The 23,247-nt window shown below is 42.0% G+C and overlaps 1 protein-coding gene across 10 annotated transcripts in view; it reads left to right on the top strand.

Moving 5' to 3' along the window:
• Positions 1-7,581, top strand: part of TAF1 (TATA-box binding protein associated factor 1) — a 103,186-nt gene extending 95,605 nt beyond the window's left edge. For 6 of the 10 annotated variants that reach the window (XM_033439061.2, XM_049705071.1, XM_033439066.2 and 3 more), the window contains one exon: positions 1,278-3,293. In XM_033439061.2, the coding sequence (XP_033294952.1) occupies positions 1,278-1,353 (76 nt within the window). In that variant the 3' untranslated portion in view covers positions 1,354-3,293. Of the gene's footprint in view, positions 1-1,277; positions 3,294-6,392; positions 6,466-7,511 lie in introns of those variants that run through there. The other 4 variants (XR_007474913.1, XM_049705072.1, XR_007474914.1 and 1 more) reach the window with 3 other exon arrangements.
• Positions 7,582-23,247: the final 15,666 nt, after the last annotated feature.

Consider the following 23,247-nt stretch of genomic DNA (forward strand, 5'->3'; position numbering starts at 1 on the left):
GAAAGAGTGGCTTTATTTCTTTGCCAGGCAAAGGGGAACACAGTAGGCTAGGGCCTCAAGAACTGTGCCCCCCTTCACTGGGGAATAGGGAGAAGTTGTATAGTCAGGGGTAGTGGTCAGAGGTATGTGATAAGGATCAAGGCAGTAACAGTCTTGCATTCTTCTTTCTTCTGCAGAGTTTCAAAAGGGTGGGGTTGCTGACAAGATTAGGGTGTGTTCAGGGTCTGCTAATCTCCTGAGCTTCTCTGGTCACTTTAATCTTGCCTCAGGTGGTTTTGTGGCTGCTCCTCCCTTGATTAGCAACTGTTCAGGTCTGCCCTTTGGAACTCAGGGAAGGTCATGGAGGCTGGAGTCTTGCTTACAAGAAATGGGGGACAAAAAGGCCTCCCGGCCCAGGAGCCCCAGAGGGCCCTACTCAGCATCGATCCCTTCCTTTTCTTTGATATTCCTCAATCTTGAGGAGAACAGATGTTGGACAAGAAAAGGGAACAATCGTTTTGGATAGAGATGTTAATCGTAAACTCGGCAGAGGAACTCAGCTTTCGGGGGACTCGGTTTTCATCCCCACTTCAGCTGTATCTTTCCCCAAATCTTTTAGGGAACGGGGCGACAACAGCTTTAACTACTTCTTGCTGAGCTGGGGCGTATTCCTGCCTAAATTTTGGGGAATAGATAACAAATTAGAAGTATTCGAGTTCCAAGTCCTGGATCTGAGTCTTGTGTGATTAAGAACTCAAACCTTTATTTTGCCATTTTGGTGTAGCAGACCCAGTTAGAAGTAAGAGGAGTGACAACTAGAACGTTAGTAGACAGAACAGATCTCATTTCCTTGGGAATTCAGGGGAGTAAGTCTGAAGCCCAGTCTGGAACCGGCACTTCAGAGAGACTTATTGTAGCCAGTTGTTTCCAAACCATTCCCTGTATGGGGAAAACCTATCAAGGCAATCCTGAAGACCCAGAAATAGGAAGCTGACCACATGTCTAGCAGTTAGAATTATCGAAATAATCAGCATGTGAGTCTATAGGTAGAAGGTATGAGAAAGGATAAGAAAACAACTTTCATTCCACTTGTCGGAACAAATACTTAAAGTTTCCCAAAGGGTGAGATGTCTGTTTCTCAGGAGTCTGTTGGCTGTAGGCAGGCTTGGCTGGTCAATAGCTGATAATCTTCTTACTCTGGTATGATGTACCCACTGTTTTACTCTATCTAATTTTAGAGAGGCGTGAGTAGTAAGAAGAACGTGCTAAGATAAGATCCCTTTCATTTTTTTCTTCAGGCTGCTGCTGCTGCTCAGGTCATTGCTCTTTTTCATACTTCAGCAGCACCCCGTCTCCCGCTTTGAAGGGAGGTAAGAGAGCTTCAAGGGAAGGGGAAATGAGCCAGGTCCAGGATCTCGGGCAAGCTGTCTACTTCTGATGTCGTCGTCTTCTCGCCCTGGTGTGAGTGTAGTTTCTCCTTTGTTTGAGCATTGTTTTGAGGTGATTTTCAAGGTCAGCCATCCTCTCTATAGGCCACTCCAGTGCAGGGGCCCTTTGTGAGTGGAAATTAATCCAAAAGTCAATTCCCTTCAGTTTTGCTGTGCATAAGCTAGTTAAGAGTACCTGAAAAGGGTCCTTCTCTCCAGGTTGGAGATAGTCCTTTAAATTTTGTCTTTTCCGGTATGCATAATCCCCTGGTTGCAGGTCATGGGGCATCTGATCTTCATCCAAAGAAATTACGGAGATAAGCTTCAGAAACAAACTTAGAGTATCCTTTAATAATGCAATTAAACTCCGCTCCGGCTCCGGATAAGCAGCGGCTTGGCGTGGGCTGCGCGGAGAATGGATGCCCTCGTGACCTAATGTCCGGCAGGCTGTAGGGCCTGCCGACCCGGCTCGCAGGGAATCGACCGGCTGCCTGAGTGCCTGCGCCACCCACTACCATGAACGAGGAGGCCATCTGCAGTGCCCTGCCCACCATCCCGCACCACAGGCTCTCCAACTTGCGCTACCTGAGCCGCGGCGCATCCAGCAGTGTCTTCTGCCCGCCACGCAGACTGGCGCGTTCAGGTGGCCGTGAAACACCTGCACATTCACACCCCGCTGCTGGACAGTGATTGGTGAATTATTCTCTGTAACCTGACTTCTGCCCAATGAGTGGACCTTCCCCAACAATCTCCCAACTCCTTATGAGTAGACTGCTGCCATGTCATGAGGACATTCAGAGAGCCAGTGGAGAGGCCTATGTGACAAGGAAGACCTGACAGCAACATGAGCAGTCTTGGAAGGGGACTCTCCCCCAGTTGAGTTTTTGTGTTTTTTTTGTTTTTTTTGTTTGTTTGTTTGTTTGTTTTTTTGCTGTACGCTGGCTTCTCACTGTTGTGGCCTCTCCCGTTGTGGAGCACAGGCTCCGGATGCACAGGCTCAGCGGCCACGGCTCATAGAAACTGAGATAATGTCTGTTGTTCTAAAAAATAATAATAATGATTCGATTAAACTTTACATTAATATAACATAACAGCAAAGAATTATGTGAGAGATGAGTCTTAGTAATTACAGATCTCCATTAACAAAACTGGGATTTAACATTCATTGCAAAATCTTTTTCTCTCTAAAATTACCCTCTTTTTTACTAAATGTAACCAAATTAAAACTAGATGGTTTGTAAAATAAGTGTGGGCTCAGTAAACTTGGTTTGATGATTTATATAACTGTAATTGATCATATAGACTTTTTACTTGCTGAAACTTTTTTTTTTTTTTTTTGCGGCACGCGGGCCTCTCACTGTTGTGGCCTCTCCCGTTGCGGAGCACAGGCTCCGGACGCGCAGGCTCAGCGGCCATGGCTCACGGGCCCAGCCGCTCCGCGGCATGTGGGATCTTCCCCGACCGGGGCACGAACCCGTGTCCCCTGCATCGGCAGGCAGACTCCCAACCGCTGTGCCACCAGGGAAGCCCCCAGTTGAGCTTTGAGATGACTGTAGCCCCTGCCAATATTTTGATGGCAGCCTGCCTGAGAGCCGGAGCCTGAGGCTTTGACACTCCCAGCTAAGTTGCACCTGTTTTCCTATATCTGTTTCCACAGAAACTGTGAGATATTATGTCTGTTGTTCTAAAAAATAATAATAATGATTCGATTAAACTTTACATTAATATAACATAACAGCAAAGAACTATGTGGGAGATGAGTCTTAATTACAGATCTCCATTAACAAAACTGGGATTTAACATTCATTGTAAAATCTTTTTCTCTCTAAAATTACCCTCTTTTCTACTAAATGTAACCAAATTAAAACTAAATGGTTTGCAAAATAAGTGTGGTCTCAGTAAACTTGGTTTGATGATTTATATAACTGTAATTGATCATATAGACTTTTTACTTGATGAAACTTTTTTTTTTTTTTCCTTTTTGTGGCACGCGGGCCTCTCACTGTTGTGGCCTCTCCCGTTGCGGAGCACAGGCTCCGGACGCGCAGGCTCAGCGGCCATGGCTCACGGGCCCAGCCGTTCCGCGGCATGTGGGATCTTCCCAGAACGGGGCACGAACCCGTGTCCCCTGCATCGGCAGGCAGACTCTCAACCACTGCGCCACCAGGGAAGCCCTTGCTGAAACTTTTATAAGGAGTCTCAGACTGGACTTTTAAAGGACCTCTCAGGGCTAGGAAAGTCACACCAAGGGTTTATCACAGATTTTTGCCTAACCTATGTAGGTGAATTCCTCCCTTTTTGAGGTCTCCAAAATACCTTGGGATTTCTGTAACCACTAGTGGGGTAGCCTTCCTAATTTATCTGATAAAGCTGCAGGGAACCTAAGAGTTTCCAAACTCTGGAGGGAGCAGATAGATAAGATAAATGTTTCAATTCTGCTTACAAAAAAGTATAATTTACCAAATTTCTGTAAGTTATAATGAGTTTGAGGGGAAGGTCTCCTTATACCTGGAAAACACAGATTTAAACCGGTAATTTTTTCAGATAGAAACCATAAAAATAACCATATTCACCAGTTCACTCCATCCTGTATAACTAATCCTTTTTTGGTTAACAGCTTTATGAGGCCATCAGGTTTTTCATTAGAATTCTTCAATTTCTTACACAGTTAAGCATTATGGTCTGAAAGTCAGAAACTTGTATATATCCAAAAGTCCTTTCTATAAATCTTCTTGAAGGGGAAGCATTTTTTGCAAAGGCATTAGATTGAAACCGTAAGTGTCTATAATGACAAAAGACTTAAGAAGGCACGTTTGTTAAGGAACCTCCGTACTTTTCTCCATAGTGGCTGTACATTCCCACCAGCAGTGCAAGAGTGTTCCCTTTTCTCCACACCCTCTCCAGCATTTGTTTCTAGATTTTTTGATGATGGCCATTCTGACCGGTGTGAGATGATATCTCATTGTAGTTTTGATTTGGGCATATACCCTGAGAAAACCATAATTCAAAAAGAGTCATGTACCAAAATGTTCATTGCAGCGCTATTTACAATAGCCAGGAGATGGAAGCAACCTAAGTATCCATCATCGGATGAATGGATAAAGATGTGGTACATATATACAATGGAATATTACTCAGCCATAAAAAGAAACGAAATTGAGCTATTTGTAGTGAGGTGGATAGACCTAGAGTCTGTCATACAGAGTGAAGTAAGTCAGAAAGAGAAAAACAAATACTGTATGCTAACACATATATATGGAATTTAAGAAAGAAAAAAAAAGTCATGAAGAACCTAGGGGTAAGATGGGAATAAAGACACAGACCTGGTCTTCCCTGGTGGCGCAGTGGTTGAGAGTCTGCTTGCCAATGCAGGGGACACGGGTTCGTGCCCCGGTCCGGGAAGATCCCACATGCTACAGAGCGGCTGGACCCGTGAGCCATGGCCGCTGAGCCTGCGCGTCTGGAGCCTGTGCTCCGCAACGGGAGAGGCCACAACAGTGAGAGGCCCGCGTACAGCAAAAAAAAAAAAAAAAAAAAAAAAAGACACCTACTAGAGAATGGACTTGAGGATATGGGGCGGGGGAAGGGTAAGCTGTGACAAAGTGAGAGAGTGGCATGGACATATATACACTACCAAACGTAAAATAGATAGCTAGTGGGAAGCAGGCACATAGCACAGGAAGATCAGCTGGGTGCTTTGTGACCGCCTAGAGGGGTGGAATAGGGAGGGTGGGAGGGAGGGAGACGCAAGAGGGAAGAGATATGGGAACATATGTATATGTATAACTGATTCACTTTGTTATAAAGCAGAAACTAACACACCATTGTAAAGCAATTGTACTCCAATAAAGATGTAAAAAAAAAAAAAAGAATACTTTGGAGAAACCAAATCCAGTCTTGTTCTAGCCCATTCCTATTGAAATCCATGTACCCAACTAAATTTAGTCCAATCTTAGAAAATCCTGATTATGTATCACTCTTTTCAGTATTTTTCATTCTTCACACATTTTTTTAATGCTTTTTTAAAAAAATTATTTAGTTTATTTTTGACTGAGTTGGGTCTTCGTTGCTGCGCGCAGGCTTTCTGTAGTTGTGGGAGCGGGGTCTACTCTTCGTTGAGGTGCGCGGGCTTCTCATTGCGGTGGCTTCTCTTGTTGCGGAGCACAGGCTCTAGGCGCGTGGGCTTCAGTAGTTGTGGCTCACGGGCTCTAGAGCACAGGCTCAGTATTTGTGGCGCACGGGCTTAGTTGCTCCACGTCATGTGGGATCCCGGGCTCAAACCCGTGTCCCCTGCATTGGCAGGTGGATTCTTAACCACTGCGCCACCAGGGAAGCCCTTCACACCTTTTACTAAAAACACATATCTTACTTTCCTTAAAAGTTTTTTCCCATTGAGTTCCTTTTCTTGTTGACAAATTTGTAATAGATACAGAATAAGGTCTTATTTGACCTCTAGGTGTACGACAGAAGTATTATATACTTGACATTGATGACTCTAACATATCTATATTAATCAAACCAACAAGCTTAAGCCACCTTCAATACCAGATATCTGTTTAGTACTGAATATTTTGCAGATGACATGAACCTGAAATTCATTCTAGCCAGATTATTTTCTATTTTTGAGTATTTATATAAGCACTTAATTTTTTAAAAAGCCAACTAGTAGAGCTCTTTTACGAATTCATCTTTGGCAATACCATACACCTACAACACACATATAGACACTTACGAACACACAAACCAACATAGAGGCCTCATAGTTTCTGTTCGAATTTCAGCCCTGAGTCAGGTACAACATAAAAGCCATCAGTTACAAGGGGTTGGATTCAAATTGGGTTTCTAGCAGATGGAACACATCAAGGTCACCTATCTAGATGGTTAAACCCTTTTTACTAGTGTTTACAGAAGAAAAGACACTTAAGATTTCTATTTATCCTTGACAAGTCAAATTCTAAATTACTTTACCCTTTTTAAAATTTCCAGTTTAAAAAGATGGCAGTGCTAAGTGTTCCTGAGAAGACCAGATAGGACATTTGCATCTCAATGGTACAGGCAAGTTCCTCCTAGGATGACTTTGTTTCCCTTTTGTTTAATACTTATAAGCCTCTTAAGATAAATAGGGAAGGTTTTGGGAGTGGTGAAAGAGATTGGTGGGTTTTGGATTATTTTCGGAGCCACACCTCTGGTCCTGTAAAGACTACATTTGTAAAACAAGGACAGTTTTGTTTTCTTTTTCAAAGAATTGGGTGACTACCTCAATGATATTGAAGGACTGACATACCCATTCACCCATGTTGGAAAGTTTTACTTTTCCTCATTTAGCTTAGGGGAGGAGTCCTCTTCCAAAATTACTATCAGGCTCTGAATATCAGCTATGGTTAGTTTAGTCAGACCAGTGGCCTCCTATTTTGGTAATCTATTTATAAACATTTTTTGAGGATCTTCCCTACGTTTAAGAAATTGGTACCTTATATTTAGACACTATATAACCCTTCTACTTAATATCACCGGCTGGATATCTTTGGCCAAGCCGGGAACCTCGATATTCCACGTTCCAGGGTCTACTAAGGCTTATCAGAACAATCTGAAGGAGTAAGGGAACATGCAGAAGTGGGGGAGGCTTGTTTTCCTCCCTGAGCCAGGAGAGTTTTTCTGATTCCTCAGGCTTTCAATTATAGGAGAAAGTCCTGGACATAAGGGAACCTCAGTCCATTTTCCCATCCTGTGGCAATAAAGATCTAATTGTAAGAGACCCATTTTTAGGCCATTTTTCTTTGTCATTGGATCATAGCTATAGGTTGACCAGTCATTCAAAATTTTTTCTAAGGGGCTCCCAGGTAGGGGTGGAACCTTACAGGAAGCGCTTCCCATTCTAGCTTGAGCAGTTAGTAACATGTCTGCGCGCTCAAACCAAAGTAACCAAACGAACCCAAACCTTGCCAGCTGGAAGCCACACTCAAAATTAAAAATATCAGCAAAGAGATGCCCAGAAATCAAAAACCAAATGGCAAAAATGCCCTAAATGTGACTTCCCAGTCCCACTAGACATGTGACCTTTGTCCGAAGCGGCGCCTTACAAATGGAATTTCCCTTCACAGGGAGAACTCCCCAAACTGGAACCGAAGTTCCCCAAACGAACAAAGTCAAAGAGGCTACGGTGTGCACTCCAGGGAACTTACCAAATTGCTGGCAGGTTTGTTGCGACGTACCAAATGCCCTCTTTCTGATCCTCCAAGAGTTAATGTTGTCTCAGGGTAGATGTCCGGGCTGATGCGGAGAAGGGAGAAGGAAGGTGTCCTCAAGGCAAAGAAAGCCTCGGCAGCTGCTAGGGCAACCTCTCCCCCGATCTCCGCCGCAGCCATGGAGTTCTGCAGCTGAGACGGCGGGTCGGGTATGATCGGGGCAGGGCCCTATGGCAGGGGAACCCTGGCGATCTGGCCTCAGAGAAATCCTCCAACCCTCTGCTCTCCCTGGGGAGGGTGGTGTGGAGAGAAATCCCTGAGTAACCGATCAAACCGAGGGCCCTACGGGGCCTCCTGCCCACGAGTCAATCCCGGACGAGCCCCCAAATTTGTTGCCAAAATCTTGGCTCTCTGTGCAGCAATGCCAAACAGAAATATGGAGACAGTGTTATGGAGGAGAAAGAGTGGCTTGCTTTCTTTGCCAGGCAAAGGGGAACACAGTAGGCTAGCACCTCAAGAACTGTGCCTCCCTTCACTGGGGAATAGGGAGAGGTTATATAGTCAGGGGTAGTGGTCAGAGGTATGTGATAAGGATCAAGGCAGTAACAGTCTTGCATTCTTTCTTCTGCAGAGTTTCAAAAGGGTGGGGTTGCTGACAAGATTAGGGTGTATGCAGGGTCTACTAATCTCCTGAACTTCTCTGGTCCCTTTAGTCTTGCCTCAGGCCCTTGATTAGCAACTGTTCAGGTCTGCCCTTTGGAACTCAGGGAAGGTCATGGAGGCTGGAGTCTTGCCTACAAGAAATGGGGGACAGAAAGGCCTCCCTGCCCAGGAGCCCCAGAGGTTCCTGCTTGGCATCACTGTTCTTCAACAAGTGTTACATCAAAATGGGAATAGGGGTTGCTTATTGTAAATTTAAATTCCTGGGCTTGGAATGTGCATTTTTAACATGCACATCTATAATTCTGATGCAGATCATCCTTAAAATAATACTAGCAACAATATTCATAATAATCCTTTGGTAAACATAAGTACTTTAGAAGAAGTATAGAATCACAATATTTTAATTATCAGGTATATAGTATTACAAATTTATCCTTTGCTTTTTGGTTCGTAATAACTTAATATTCAAGGTTTTTAAAAATAATAAATTACCCTTAATGTTATGCATTCAATCTATTATTTATAAATGTCATACCTAAACTGACAACTTAAATTACATATAAATTAAGAATTCTGCAAGTTGGTTTAAATAGATGTAAGACTTTAAAAATCATTTATTTAAAAATGCCTGTACAGGTTTGGATTTTCCACATTTTGGGGTCTCAGAATGCAGTGTTTTCAATCAACTGCAGATTACAGCTTTTCAACTTTTAAAAATACCCACTCATCCTGATTTACAGTAAAATAAAAATGTGTACTTATATCCTGTGTTTGTGACTCTCTCACTTACACAGTACAAATAAGAACTTGTATCAACCAAAAATTTGACTGAGTTAACTGTAAGAAGTGGTCAAATAACAGAGTAAGCAGAATTAAATTACATTTTAGTAGGTGAAGGGTATGTCATATCAATGATCACAAATTTATTCATTTTTCCTGTGTTTCCTTCTTATGAAATCTGGAATACTATAAAGGGAGGAAACAGCTATATGGGAAAACTTGGGAGCACATTTATTTGCTCTAGTTCCCAAAACTAGAGACATAGTTAAATACTTAGGAAGGAAAAAGAATTTATCAATGAAAAATGAAAGTTGGTAGGGTGCCAGATATATTTTGCTTCAGTTTTCACAACTGTATCAAAGAAAGTATATTAGAAGCTGTTTATTTTAGACAACTCACTTCCTAAATTCCTTTATCCTAAATATTGACAGTCTGCCTATCTTTTAAAATAACATCAGCATAGTGCTGGGCACATATTATGACCCTGAAGGCAAACGTTTAAACCAGTCTTATTTGTTTCTTTGTTTCTTCTCCAAATACACTGGGAGTTAAGATGAGCATTCATTAGTAAACAAATGTTCTAGATTCTGGGAGACGGGGGTGGGGGGGGGTGGGGGGTGGGGGGGGTGGCTCTAGATTCTGGTGGTGGGAAAGGTCACCAGAGTCTGCGAGGAGGGTTTTTTTTAAAGCCTCCCAAGTGATAGGGAGACCTGCCCCACCCCACCCCCAGCCCCGTCCTTCCCCAATCCCTGATTTAGACAATTTGATGAAGTTTCCCCAATATTATATTACAAAAATTCGTAGGTTTCAATACTTAAATTTAAAACTAATGGATTTCTTATCAACGAGGAATTTTCAGCCTTTACCTTTGTTCTCTATCAAACAGCTCTCAGTCTATCAAACAGTGGTTAAAATAATGGATCTTACCCTGTTTGGGGATATGGATAATTTTGAAAATATAGTAAAAGCTGTGATATAAATACACATAAAGTTTTTTTATTTTTTAAAAAAAATTTTTTAAATTTATTTTATAGTGGAGCATAGCTGATTAACAATGTTGTGTTAGTTTCAGGTGTACAACATAGTTATACATATACACGTATCTATTCTTTTTCAAGTTTTTTTCCCATTTAGGTTATTACAGAGTAATTTTTTTTAATTTTCTTTTTTTTTTTAATTTTTGGCTGCGTTGGGCCTTCGTTGTGGCACGCGGGCTTTCTCTAGTTGCACTGAGCGGAGCGGGGGCTACTCTTCATTGTGGTGCGTGGGTTTCTCATTGCGGTGGCTTCTCTTGTTGCAGAGCATGGGCTCTAGGCGTGCGGAGTTCAGTAGTTGTGGCACACAGGTTCAGTAGTGGTGGCTAGCGGGCTCTAGAGCGCAGGCTCAGTAGTTGTGGCGCACGGGCTGAGTTGCTCCGCGGCATGTGGGAACTTCCCGGACCAGGGCTTGAACCCGTGTCCCCTGCATTGGCAGGCAGATTCTTAACCGCTGTGCCACCAGGGAAATCCCTATTACAGAGTATTGAGCAGAGTTCCCTGTGCTATACGGTAGGTCCTTGTTGGTTATCTATTTTAAATATAGTGGTGTGTACATAAGCTTTGTATATAATATCAGGTGCTTATTAGACTCCTGGTTAAGAAAGTAATTTGAAAAAAAAAGTAATTTAAAAAGAGGTGTAGTCTGAGGTTTAACGTAACTTTCTCACCAAGGGTGTCTAAGTTGCAAACAATAGAGCATAATTTAAATACTCCTAAATCTTTAGACAATATCATAAGCAAGTTACAGGCTCAATCACCAATTTACAATAGAGAGAAAAGTTGGGACAACACTTTTTCATTCTCTTGAGGTAAATTTATCAGTCGTTTCACTTCCTCCAACCTTGTGATTGCCAGCTGTAACTCCAGATTCCAGTAGAATCTCTTTGTGGACTATGAGGAAAAAAATATTTCAACAGGGGCTTTCCTGGTGGTGCAGTGGTTGAGAGTCCGCCTGCCGATGCAGGGGACACGGGTTCGTGCCCCGGTCCCAGAGGATCCACATGCCACGGAGCGGCTGGGACCGTGAGCCAGGGTCGCTGAGCCTGCACGTCTGGAGCCTGTGCTCCGCAACGGGAGAGGCCACAACAGTGAGAGGCCTGCATACAGAAAAAAAAAAAAAAAAAAATTTCAACAGAAACCCACATTTCAGATCCAAGTGTCTTAGAAACAGTGTAGTGTGTGGTGGTTTGAAATACAGGCTTAAGTATCATGTATACTTATGTATAACAGCTTACTAGCAATTAACTAACATTGCTTCCTCAGCTATCTGACAGAGTTGTAGTGAGAGTTAAATGAGATAGTGCCTATGAAGTGCTCATCACAGTGCCTGGCACATGGTTCACACCCAGTAAATGTTAGCTGTGGTTATTATCTATTCTGAATAAACAATAGTTCACACATTTAGACCAATTTAAGTTATTCTAGCTCCTTAAAGTGAAACCTCGATCTTAATGTGAAATTGCAAAATATTCCAGACTAAGTAGAAATCCTCAGGAAGGGAGGGTTTGTCAGAATTACCTGAGAGACGTTTTCAAACTCCCATTCCCTGTTAATCTTCTCCCCCCACGTGGAGAGTTGCTTCCACTCTCACCCAGAGTTTTATTATCCCCTTGGCTGAAGATCAGTGCCTTGGTGAGTCACTATTACGGATGAGAATCTACACAGGTAGAGGGGAAAGCTTCAGAACCATGTATTGACTTCACCTCCCTTTGTGGCAGGGCCAGAAAACAACTTCTCAGTTTACTTGACTCTCCTTTATTTAAAATAAACAACTCTTTATGACACAGTCAAATAAAAGTAAAACACAAATATCTGACGGCTCTAGACAGCTCCAAGTACTGTAATAAAGCCAAATTATGCAGATATGAAAAAAGCGTAAGAATTTGTCCACCACTAACTTTTGTAATTTAAATATTTTAGCTTTTCTTCCAAGTTACTTGATGTGTTTCTGAAATTCAAGTTTAGAATAAAAGCTTGGCCACACGGCTTGCAGGATCTTAGTTCCCTGACCAGGGATTGAATTTGGGCTGAGGCAGTGAAAGCGCCCGAGTCCTAACCACTGGACAGCCAGGGTGTAAGGCCAACTGGCCCGAGGCAGTGGAACACAATCAGATTCACAGGTTGCATCAGACCGAAACTCTCCAGACCACCCAGTTCCAGAAACTGACCTGGAGACTTTCCGGACCACCCAGTTCCAGAAACTGACCTGGAGACTTTCCGGACTATCCTGTTCCAGGAACTGACCTGGGGACTTTGAACCCGGCCCAGCCTTCCCGCCTTTCGAGGGGCAGGACTAACTGTCCCCCAGGATACCTGAAAAGACCACCAAATAAGGAATACCCTGCACCCTCCCAGATTCACCACACCCCTTTCCCTTCTTCCCCTATAAAATCTTGCCCAACCCTCTCCCGGGTGCGACTTCTCTGGCCCCTTTCTCTGGGACCAGTGAACCTCGCCTGGGAGCGCTCCCTAATAAAGCTCACTTGAAGCTTTCCTCTGTTTCGCGGTGCCGTTTGTTAGGATCCGACCTTACACAGGGAATTCCCAAAACTTGGGGTTTTAAAAGTTTTGCTTCTCATTTCATTTTTTTTTTTTTACTTTAGAATCAAATTGTAAGTTATGAGATTTAACTCTCAGATCACCAAGCAAGTATGGCTACTCCTAACTCTGAGCAATAAATATCAGACTGGGCAGAATTTTTTTGCCAGAAGATATAAATTCTTTAAAAAGGTAAGACAAGAAATTTCTTGCAACTAAATCAGAAGTTGTTCTCTTTGACTCCATCCTAGCATGATGATTTTTTAAATTATTATTTCGAAGTAAGTTATTACATAGTAATACATCCATTCAATTTATACACATTTCACGTACCAGTTTAGTCAATTAATTTCTAGTTTCAAGGGCTCCTCATTTTATAACACAAATTCTAAGCTTTTCCATGCAAACCTCTAATTATTAAAATTTCAAGCACTTAAACTGCTTTGATTCAGTGGGAGCTGTGTAAAGAGGACAGCCTGGCGCTTTCCCTAGGTGTCCTGTCTTAACATAGGTAGTGCCCAAGACTTAGAAGATAATCTCTCAATATACAGGTAAAAGAGGCTATACTGCCCTGTCCCCTCCCCCCAGTACTCACTACAAATCTTCTGTTCTCCAACATATGCTACCCTTGTGCATTTTGCCAGGGACATATTTACTTGCCTAGTCTGTAATATGCTGCTTCAGAGCCTAGAGACAGTTCAGAGATGCTCCTGTGTGTGATTTACAAAATAAACCAGATGACTTACGACATTGTTTTCAAATGAAGATAATATGTCCTAATGCCTAGGAACATGCTTTTAAATCAGACTCCTATGGCTCTTTAGGCAAGTCCCCTGGGCGTTAAGTTTCCTCATCTGTGAATGTAGGATAGTAGGATAATCGTAAAGATTAAATGAAAAATACATTGTGAAGTGCTTAGAATAATGTCTGGCACATAGTAAGCACTCAGTATGTGTTAACTCTCGTTTTATTGTTACAAATAATAATGATGAGTAGGAGAAGAGAGGTGGACCTTCTTTCCTTGTTCTAATTCCACAGCTCATCAGTTCCTAAATCACAATTTACCAGGGTTGCAGTTCAAGTAGGAAAGCACGGCACGCTGGTAAAACAATGAATGCAAAACTGTTGGGAGGTAATCCGTCCACTCAGGGAAGACCAGTTGCCCACCAGTTAGTTGGCCAGTGGTCGCATTCATCCCAGCCCGTGGTCTCTGCCTCACCAATCAGAAGCTGTGTCTAAACCTTAAAGCAAACTGATACATAAACATTTACTAATTTGTTAATCAGCAATGAGAAATTTAACAAATAGGCAAGTACCCATATTTGCTCATTAGTACATTCTCTGCTAGTTGACAAGTCTACAGGAGAAGACATTGTAATCAGAATGTTGCTTAGTGAGGAGACAATCAGAACCAGGGCAGTAAGTTGGATTTTACCTTTATATTTTTACGATGGAAAATTCCAAACATACTTAAAAGTAGAGGTGTATAATGAACCCTCATGAACCCCTCATATAGCTTGAACAATTAACATTTTGCCAGTCTTCTTACATCTATCCCTCCCACTTTTCTTGGAGAGGTGCTGTAGTATTTTAAAGTAAATCCCAGACATCATATTTTTTTTCAGACATCATATTTTGCCAGAAAATTCTTCATTATGTAGCTTTTATGGATAAAACTTTAAAAACTCCTCTACCTTTATCACATACCAAAAATGACAATAATCATGGGACTTCCCTGGCAGTCTAGTGGTTAAGACTCCGAGCTTCCACTGCAGGGGGCACGGGTTTGATCCCTGGTCGGGGAACTAAGGTCCCTCATATTGCATGGCGCAGCCCCCCCAAAAAAAATCCCCTTATACTATCTAATACCCCATCTATGTACAGATGTCCCCATTGTCTCAAAAAAATGTATACATTTGGCTTGTTGAAATCAGGATTCAAACATTATATTTGGTTCACGTCTTTTAAGTCCTTTCTAATCTTTAACAGTTCCACCTCTCTCTCTTTTTATAATGGCATTTGTTGTTGAGAAAACCAGGTCACTTTGACTTTCTCCCAGTATGGCTGACTGTATCCCCAATAGTCTTCTATTCCCTGTATATCCTGTAAATGGGAAGTTAGACCAGGAGGCTTGATTAGAGTCAAGTTCAGAATGTTTTTATTTTCAAGGGAGGGGGAGGAACAAGATGTTTCATAACTGATGGTGTGTGCTTCCTGTTGTATCACATCAGGAGGCACACGATTATCTGGTTGTTACACGGGCCAATTTGAATGGCTGGGATCAAGCTGTCATAACCTCATGTACCCATCTTCTGTATAGGGATGGACTTGATACCAGAACATCCTCCTAGACAGTGCTGGGGAATATTGATGACTTTGGCCTCTACCTTGGACTCTTGTATCTGATGACTTGCAGACTATCCTTGTTCTGTTAATATCCCATTTCGTCAGATAGAGCTCAGTAGGGCTTCCCTGGTGGCACAGTGATTAAGAATCCGCCTGCCAATGCAGGGTACACGGGTTCGAGCCCTGGTCTGGGAAGATTCCACATGCCACGGAGCAACTAAGCCTGAGCACCACAACTGCTGAGCCTGCACTCTAGAGCCTGTGCTCCACAACAAGAGAAGCCACCGCAATGAGAGACCCACGCACCACAACGAAGAGTAGCCCCCACTCGACGCAACTAAAGAAAGCCCATGTATTTGCTAAAATAAAAGCTTCTTACCTACTGGAACAATCCATCCTGTGCTTACCCCAAATCAACTTAATTGAATTTGGGGTATTAAAAATTTTGTAGGTCCCTTCCACAGATGGCTTGTTTTAGATCCCTTACATTTTTCCTATATTGGTTTTTAAATTATAAAATAGTTCATGTGTATAAAAGGATATAATGGGGGGTAGGGGAGAGAGGGATTGGGAGTTTGGGATTAGCAGATGCAAACTATAGAGAATGGATAAACAAGGTCCTACTGTATAGCACAGGGAACTATCTTCAATATCCTGTGATAAATCATCATGGAAAAGAATATAAAAAAGAATGTATATATCTGTATAGCTGAATTGCTTTGCTGTACAGCAGAAATTAACACAACATTGTAAATCAACTATACTTCAATAAAATAAACTTAAGAAAAGAATATAATGGATGGGGACTCCCCTGGTGGCACAGTGGTTAAGAATCTGCCTGCCAACACAGGGGACACGGGTTCGATCCCTGGTCCTGGAAGATACCACATGCTGCGGAGCAGCTAAGCCTGTGCACCACAACTACTGAGCCTGTGCTCTAGAGCCCGCGAGCCACAACTACTGAAGCCCACGTACCCTACAGCCTGCGCGCCGCAACTACTGAAGCTCGCATGCTCTAGCACCCACGTGCTGCAACTACCGCAGGCTCCACAAGGAGAGAAGCCACCGCAGTGAGAAGCCCACGCACCACAATGAAGAGTAGTCCCCACTCGCTGCAACTAAAAGCCCACGTGCAGCAAGGAAGACCCAACGCAGCCAAATAAATAAAAATTAAACCAAATAAACAAAAATTTAAAAAATAAAATAAAACTGTTCAAAATAAAATTTTTTTAAAAGAATATAATGGATGTACTAGATGTAAAGAATAATAAAACCATTAAATGTGTACCTACCACATAAGAAATTATATTTTTTTCTTCGATAGTTTTATGTTGAAAGAACTTTGGATTTACAGTAGAGTTTCAAATATAGTACAGACAGGTCCCCTATACCCTTATCTAACTTCCCCTAATGTTAACATCTTAATCTGGTACATTTATCAAAACTAAGAAATTAGCATTGGTACAGTTCCATTAACCAAACTAGAGACTCTATTCAAATTTCACTAGTTTTTTCACCTATGTCCTTTTTCTGTTCCAGGATCCAATCCAGGATACCACGTTGCATTTAATCATTATGTCTCTTTAGTCTCCTCCAGTCTGTGAAAGTTTCTTGGTCTTTCCTTGTCTCTCATGACCTTGGTGCTTTGGAAGAGTACTGGTCCAGTATTTTGTAGAATGGCCCTCAATTTGGGTTTGTCTGATATTTTTCTCATTATCCTGGTGGTATGAATGTGGGCGAAGAGGACCACAGCGTGAAGTGCCTTTCTCGTCACATCATACCAGGCGGTGCACAGAATATCAGCATGACTTATCACTGTTGATGTTAACCTTAATCACTTGGTTAAGGAGCTGTTTCTCCACTATAAAATTACTAGTTCTCCTTTTCCATGTACTGTTCCTTAGAAGCAAGTCACTGAATCTAGTTCACACTCAAGATGAGGGGAAATTAAGTTCCATCACTTAGAGCAAGAAGTAGCAAAGAAGTTGTGAACATAAGTTAAAGCCACCAAAGTAAGTAATGAACTTTTGATAGACTCCTTACATTTTTTTAACCAGCAATATGAGTTTATTTAGGAATGGCAGAGGAATAGCAATTAAGGACATGCCAACTATAGCAAACGATAGGCAACTCCAGAGACCAAGGGGAGGAATATTATTTTACAGAGGAAAAAGGGAAGTTGGGAAAGGCTGCTTTGTACGAAAGTCCATTGAAGGTGTTGACCGTAGAAATAAAACAGCCAATTATTTTACCAGAAAAATGGGTTCATTCAGGAATAACAGAGAATTGCAATTTGGGATAACTTTGCTATAGAAGAACTACAAGGGGCCTCCCTGGTGGCGCAGTGGTTTGAGAGTCTGCCTGCCGATGCAGGGGACACGAGCTCGTGCCCCGGTCCGGGAAGATCCCACATGCCGCGGAGTGGCTAGGCCCGTAAGCCATGGCTGCGAGAGGCCACAACAGTGAGAGGCCCGCGTACCGCAAAAAAAAAAAGAACTACAGGCAAGTCTACCCGGCTCCTTATATTTTGACTCCTCTTAATTTTATTATTACTACCAATATTGCCTGCAGTATCCACCAACTACTTCCTATTTCTTCATCCATGAGGTTATTATGAATTCGTCATTGCCTTCTTGAAAGCTATAGGTATTTGTACAGCAGTTTCCCAGGCTTGTCTGATTATCATAATTACCTGGGGTAACTATACAAGTTCCCCAGCCCCTCCTCTACAATATGGTTCAGTTTAACTGGGATGTGGGCTTGGAAACAAGCTTTAAAGCATCCCAGGTGATTCTTATTATGAGACCAAGTTTGAGAAACACTGGCTTACAGCATTTCTGTCTTCTCCCTGTTTTGCAATAGCGAAACATCGACACAAAACTTACTATTCTTTATGTTTATAGTTTCCTTATTTATATAGTTTCCTTATTTCCTTTTTCAAATTTAGGAAATTTGTATTTTCCCATCTTCCACAGAGTAAGGACATTTGAATGTAAATGACAAGAAATATTTCCAGCTGGGAAAGGGCAGGCGGTCTCCCAACTCTTTCCCTCTAGTTTTGGTCTCTTCTTCCCCTTTCCCTTTTGTACTTGAAGCCTCTACTGCTTTTGTAAAAAGGCCAGAAGTTTTTCTTTAGGAGTTTATCTCTGCTTATTTCTTCTAAACCTGAGGGATTTCAGTAAGGATGCTATTCATTTTTGTTATCCTGCTTCCATAATAATAATTTCAGTAACTACCATTTGCCAGATAGCATGCTTTATGTATTAGGTTGAACAATATGGAAAACATTTTTATAGGTCAAAATGATTGAATGTTGGTGATTTAATATGGTTCAACCTAATACATTATCCTAGTTTTTTTTTTTTTTTTTTTGGCTACGTTGGGTCTTCCTTTCTGTACGCGGGCTTTCTCTAGTTGTAGCGAGCAGGGGCTAGTCTTAGTTGCGGTGCACGGGCTTCTCATTGCAGTGGCTTCTCTTGTTGTGGAGCACGGGCTCTAGGCACTAAGGCTTCAGTAGTTGTGGCACACGGGCTCTGTAGTTGCGGCACGTGGGCCCTAGAGTGTGCAGGCTTCAGCAGTTGAGGCGCACAGGATCAGTAGCTTTGGCTCGCGGGCTCTAGAGCGCGGGCTCAGTAGTTGTGGCACACGGGCTCAGTTTCTCTGCGGCATGTGGGATCTTCCCGGACCAGGGCTTGAACCTGTGTTCCCTGCATTGGCAGGTGGATTCTTAACCACTGCGCCACCAGGGAAGTCCAACCTAATACATTATCTTCTTTAATCCTCACAGTAACCCTCAGGGTTGGTGGTAGTATGCCCATTTTTACAGATGAGAAAACTGAAGATCAGAATAATTAGGTAACTTTCCTAAAGTCATGTATTTATAAATGGTAAAGCCAGGATTTGGATACAGGGCTATCTGTTTCTGAAACCCATGTTTTTGAACACAATACTGCTTTAAAGAAAATGTTATGATGAGGGTATGATAAAGCAGGCACTGACACACTGTGTGTGGGAGTGTAACTCAGTACAATTTTGCTGAAAGCTATTTGACACTGCATCAAGAGCCTTAAGAATTTTCATCCTTTGCGTCTAGTAACTCCAGTTTAAAAACATTATCCTAAGGGAATAATCAGAGATGAACATGAAGATTTATGTAAAATACACTCATCAAAGCATTCTATTTTTAATATTAAAAATTGGAGGGAGTTCCCCAGTGGCCTAGTGGTTAGGATTCCAGGCTTTCACTGCCGTGGCCTGGGTTCATTTCCTGGTCAGGGAACTGAGATCCCACAAGCCATGTGGCGCGGCAAAAAAATTAAAAAATGGAAACCATGAGTGTTCGACAATATGGAATTAAATTAAGATACAGCCACAAGATGGACAGGGGACATGGAACAATGCTCATGATACAATGTCAAGTGAGACAAACAGTATACAAAATTAAGTATGACCACATTTTTTGTTAAAAAAAATAAGTATAGAAAAAGTCTGGAAGGAAATACAGGAAAATTGCAACACTGGTTATATCTACACAGTGGGATGAAGAGTGGTTTTCATTTTATTTTTAAAATTTTTCCATAGAGGGCTTCCCTGGTGGTACAGTGTTTTTGTTTTTGTTTTTTGTTTTTTTTAAAATATTTATTGATTAACAAATATTTATTGAGTGTATATGGTGTACTGCTATAAAGTAAATGTTTTTTTTTTAATTTAATGTATTTATTTTATTTTTGGCTGCGTTGGGTCTTTGTTGCTGCACGCGGGCTTTTCTCTATGCAGCGAGCGGGGACTACTGTTCCGTGTGATGTGCAGGCTTCTCATTGCGGTGGCTTCTCTTGCTGCGGAGCATGGGCTCTAGGCGTGCAGGCTTCAGTAGTTGAGGCACACGGGCTTAGCTGCTCCACGACATGTGGGATCTTCCTGGACCAGGGCTCGAACCCGTGTCCCCTGCATTGGCAGGCGGATTCTTAATCACTGCGCTGCAACTACTGAGCCTGTGCTCGAGAGACCATGAGCCACAGCTACTGAGCTGGCATGCCACAACTACTGAAGCCCGCACGCCTAGAGCCCGTGCTCCACAACAAGAGAAGCCACCGCAATGAGAAGCCCGCACACCACAACAAAGAGTAGCCCCTACTCACTGCAACTAGAGAAAGCCTGTGTGCAGCAATGAAGACCCAATGCAGCAATAAATAAATAAAATTTATTAAAAAAAAGAAACTTATTAAAAAAATTTTCTTCTATAGGGAATTTTCTATAACAAACATATATTACTTTCATCATAAAAATGTTGAAAATAAGTTTTGTTACAAGAAAAAAGTCATTTATAATCCAAAGATGCCAACATAATAACTGTTTTCATTTTTGCATATCACCTCCCAGTCTTTGTTCCCGTAGTTGCATAATTTTACCTGATAGCAGTCATGGTGTACAAAATATGTTTTTTAAACTTTTAAAAATTACTATTTAAAAAAAATAAAAATAATAATTATTATTTAAATATTATTGTTCATTGTAGAAAATTAATATAGATAGGCAAAAAAGAGGGAAATACAAACCTGTAATCCCACCACCAAAGAAAATCACCGTTAACTTGTTTTGTATATAGCTAGCTTCCAGGCCTTTACACACTTGTGTATATATAATGTATACCAAGATTAGATCATACTTGCACATACCATTTTTTAATGACTGTGTAATAGTTTATTGAATTTACCATTACTTATTTAACCATTTCCCTATTATTGTGTCATTAGATTGTTTCCAATATTTCCCAGTCTTAGATAATTCAACAATTAACATTTCATACATATAGCTTTTACTTTTTTATATATGTATGTATGTATCTATTTATTTATTGGCTGTGTTGGGTCTTAGTTGCACCACACAGGATCTTTCGTTGAGGCATGTGGGCTTCTCTCCAGTTGTGGCGTGTGGGCTCCAGAGCATGGGGGCTCAGTAGTTGCGGTGCACAGGCTCTCTAGTTGTGGCACGCAGGCTCAGTGGTTGCAGCACATGGACTTAGTTGACCCGTGGCATGTGGGATCTTAGTTCCCTGACCAGGGATCGAACCTGCGTCCCCTGCACTGGAAGGTGGATTCTTAACCACTTGTCCACCAGAGAAGTCCCATGCATATAGCTTTTACTTCTGTTGAATTGTTTCTCTAGCATCAGTTCGTGAGTGTGGAATTATTAGGCCAGTGGTTAAAAACAATTCTATAAAGTTTCTATCTATGTAACACATGGTCAAAAAATCAGAAGAGCTCATAATGAATAGCAACTTCCCTACCCACACTTCCCTTTTCTTCTCCACTCACTTTCCCCAAAGCAACCACTTTTATCTGTTACAAAGGTATTTATGGGTTTTGATATGTAATGTCACATTGCTTTCCAAAAGTTTGTACCCATCCTATGTGAACATACTAATTTCACTATAACTTTGTCAATTTTAGATGTTATTTAAAAGTTGTTTTTTGCCTATTTTCATTCATTCAATAACCGTTCCAGCACCTACTACAGGAGACAACTGAGGTTACGAAGAAGAATGATACAGCATCTGCTCTGTTGCATCATAGGAAGCCAGACTGACAGGAGAAGCAAAACCCAAGAGTACAGTACAGTGTGATCAATGCAGTGGAAGCATGTGAAAGGAAAAGGGAAAGTTGAGAGGAAAAAGTAATCAATTTTGCAAGTTATGGGCCAGTGATGAGGGTGAAGAAAAGCTTTACAGTTCAAAAGACCTTTGAGCTGAATTTGAATGGCTGCTGAGGGGTTGGCAGGTGAGGTGGGGTGAGGATATTCCAGACAGATAGTACATATCCAAAAGCCAGAGCCTAGAATCAGCGTCGAATGTTTGCAGAGCTGCAAGTAGTCCAGCAGAATTGGAGCATTGGGCCTGTGGGGAGGGCAAGTGAGGGTAGGGGAAAGGTGGGGAAGGCAGAGTAGATTATGAAACAGATCCCACAAGGGGTTGTAGACCACAGTGAGGAATTTGGACTTTATCTTGATGGACAATGAAGAAGGTGAAGGATGTGATTCGATTTGGGTTGGTTTTAAAGAGATTAACTCTGGCTTCACTCCAGTGAATGTGTTAGAGAAGAGGCCAGGCTGGAGGAAAGAGTACCTGTTACAAGGCGATTGCATTTGTTCAGGTGAGAAGTGTTGTGGACTTCAACTAGAGCAATGATATTTGGGTTGGAGTAGATGGCATAGATTTGGGAGATGTTTAGGAGGTAGACTTAACCATGCTTGGTGACTAATTGTTAGAGGGGCAAGAAATAAGGAGGCTTATAGGACTCAGTGAGTAAATCTTTATAGTGTGCCTATTATGTGTGTTCTAGACTCTGTGGATGTAGCAGTGAAAAACATGGAAATAAATCTCTGTTCTCATGGAATTTATACCTGAGTGGAAAAGAGACAGTAAACAAGGAAACACAAACTGTGTTAGAAATAAAAGAAGGTGGAATATTAGTCATTGCGGCCAGGTTGGGGTGGCTGTGGACCTACTTTAGGTAAGATAGACAGCAGAAGTCTCTAATGAGGAGGTGACATTTTCACTAAGCCTTGAAGATGAGAAAGAGCTAGCCTTGCATTGAGCCACAGGAAGATCATCCTAGGTAGAGGGAACAGCAAGAACAACGGCTCTAAGGCAGAAAAGAGGTTGGTGTATTGGAAGAACCGAAGTGTTGCAACTTGAGTAAAGCAACTTGGAATGTAATGACCAAAGGGGAGAGTGGAATTCTTCCAGGTTTTTGTCTTGGGAAGCTAGGGGTGGGGGTGGAGAATAATAGAGGAGTAACTTAAAAGAAGGAATAGGCTTTGGGTTGAGGTAGATAAGGAGTTGTGTCATGTTTGGTGAGATGTCTGTAAGACATCCAAGTGGAGATGTTCAGGAAGTAATTGGAAATAATGGAGCTTAGGAGAGAGGCCATGTTGTGTCGTTAGCCTATGGGTGGCAGATGAAGTTATGGAAATGAGATGAGGGCCAAGGGCAGAACTCTGGGGAAAAGATCCAACATTTAATGGGTGACCAAAGGTAGGGGAGTCAGCAAGGTGATTGCAAAAGAACAGTCAGCAAGTGTGTAATCCAGAAGTTAGAGGGGGAAGAGAAAGTGAGGAATGAAGGAATAATCAGTCTTTCTCTTTCTTCTTTCTTTTCTCCTTCCTCCCTCCCTCCCTCCCTCCCTCCCTCCCTCCCTTCCTTCCTTCCTTCCTTTCTTTCTTTCTCTTTCCCATCAGAAGATGGTTTTTTGGGTTTTTTTGGCTATGAGGCTTGTGGGATCTTAGTTCCCCGAC

Source organism: Orcinus orca, chromosome X, assembly GCF_937001465.1.
Source record: "Orcinus orca chromosome X, mOrcOrc1.1, whole genome shotgun sequence".
Taxonomy (NCBI): domain Eukaryota; kingdom Metazoa; phylum Chordata; class Mammalia; order Artiodactyla; family Delphinidae; genus Orcinus; species Orcinus orca.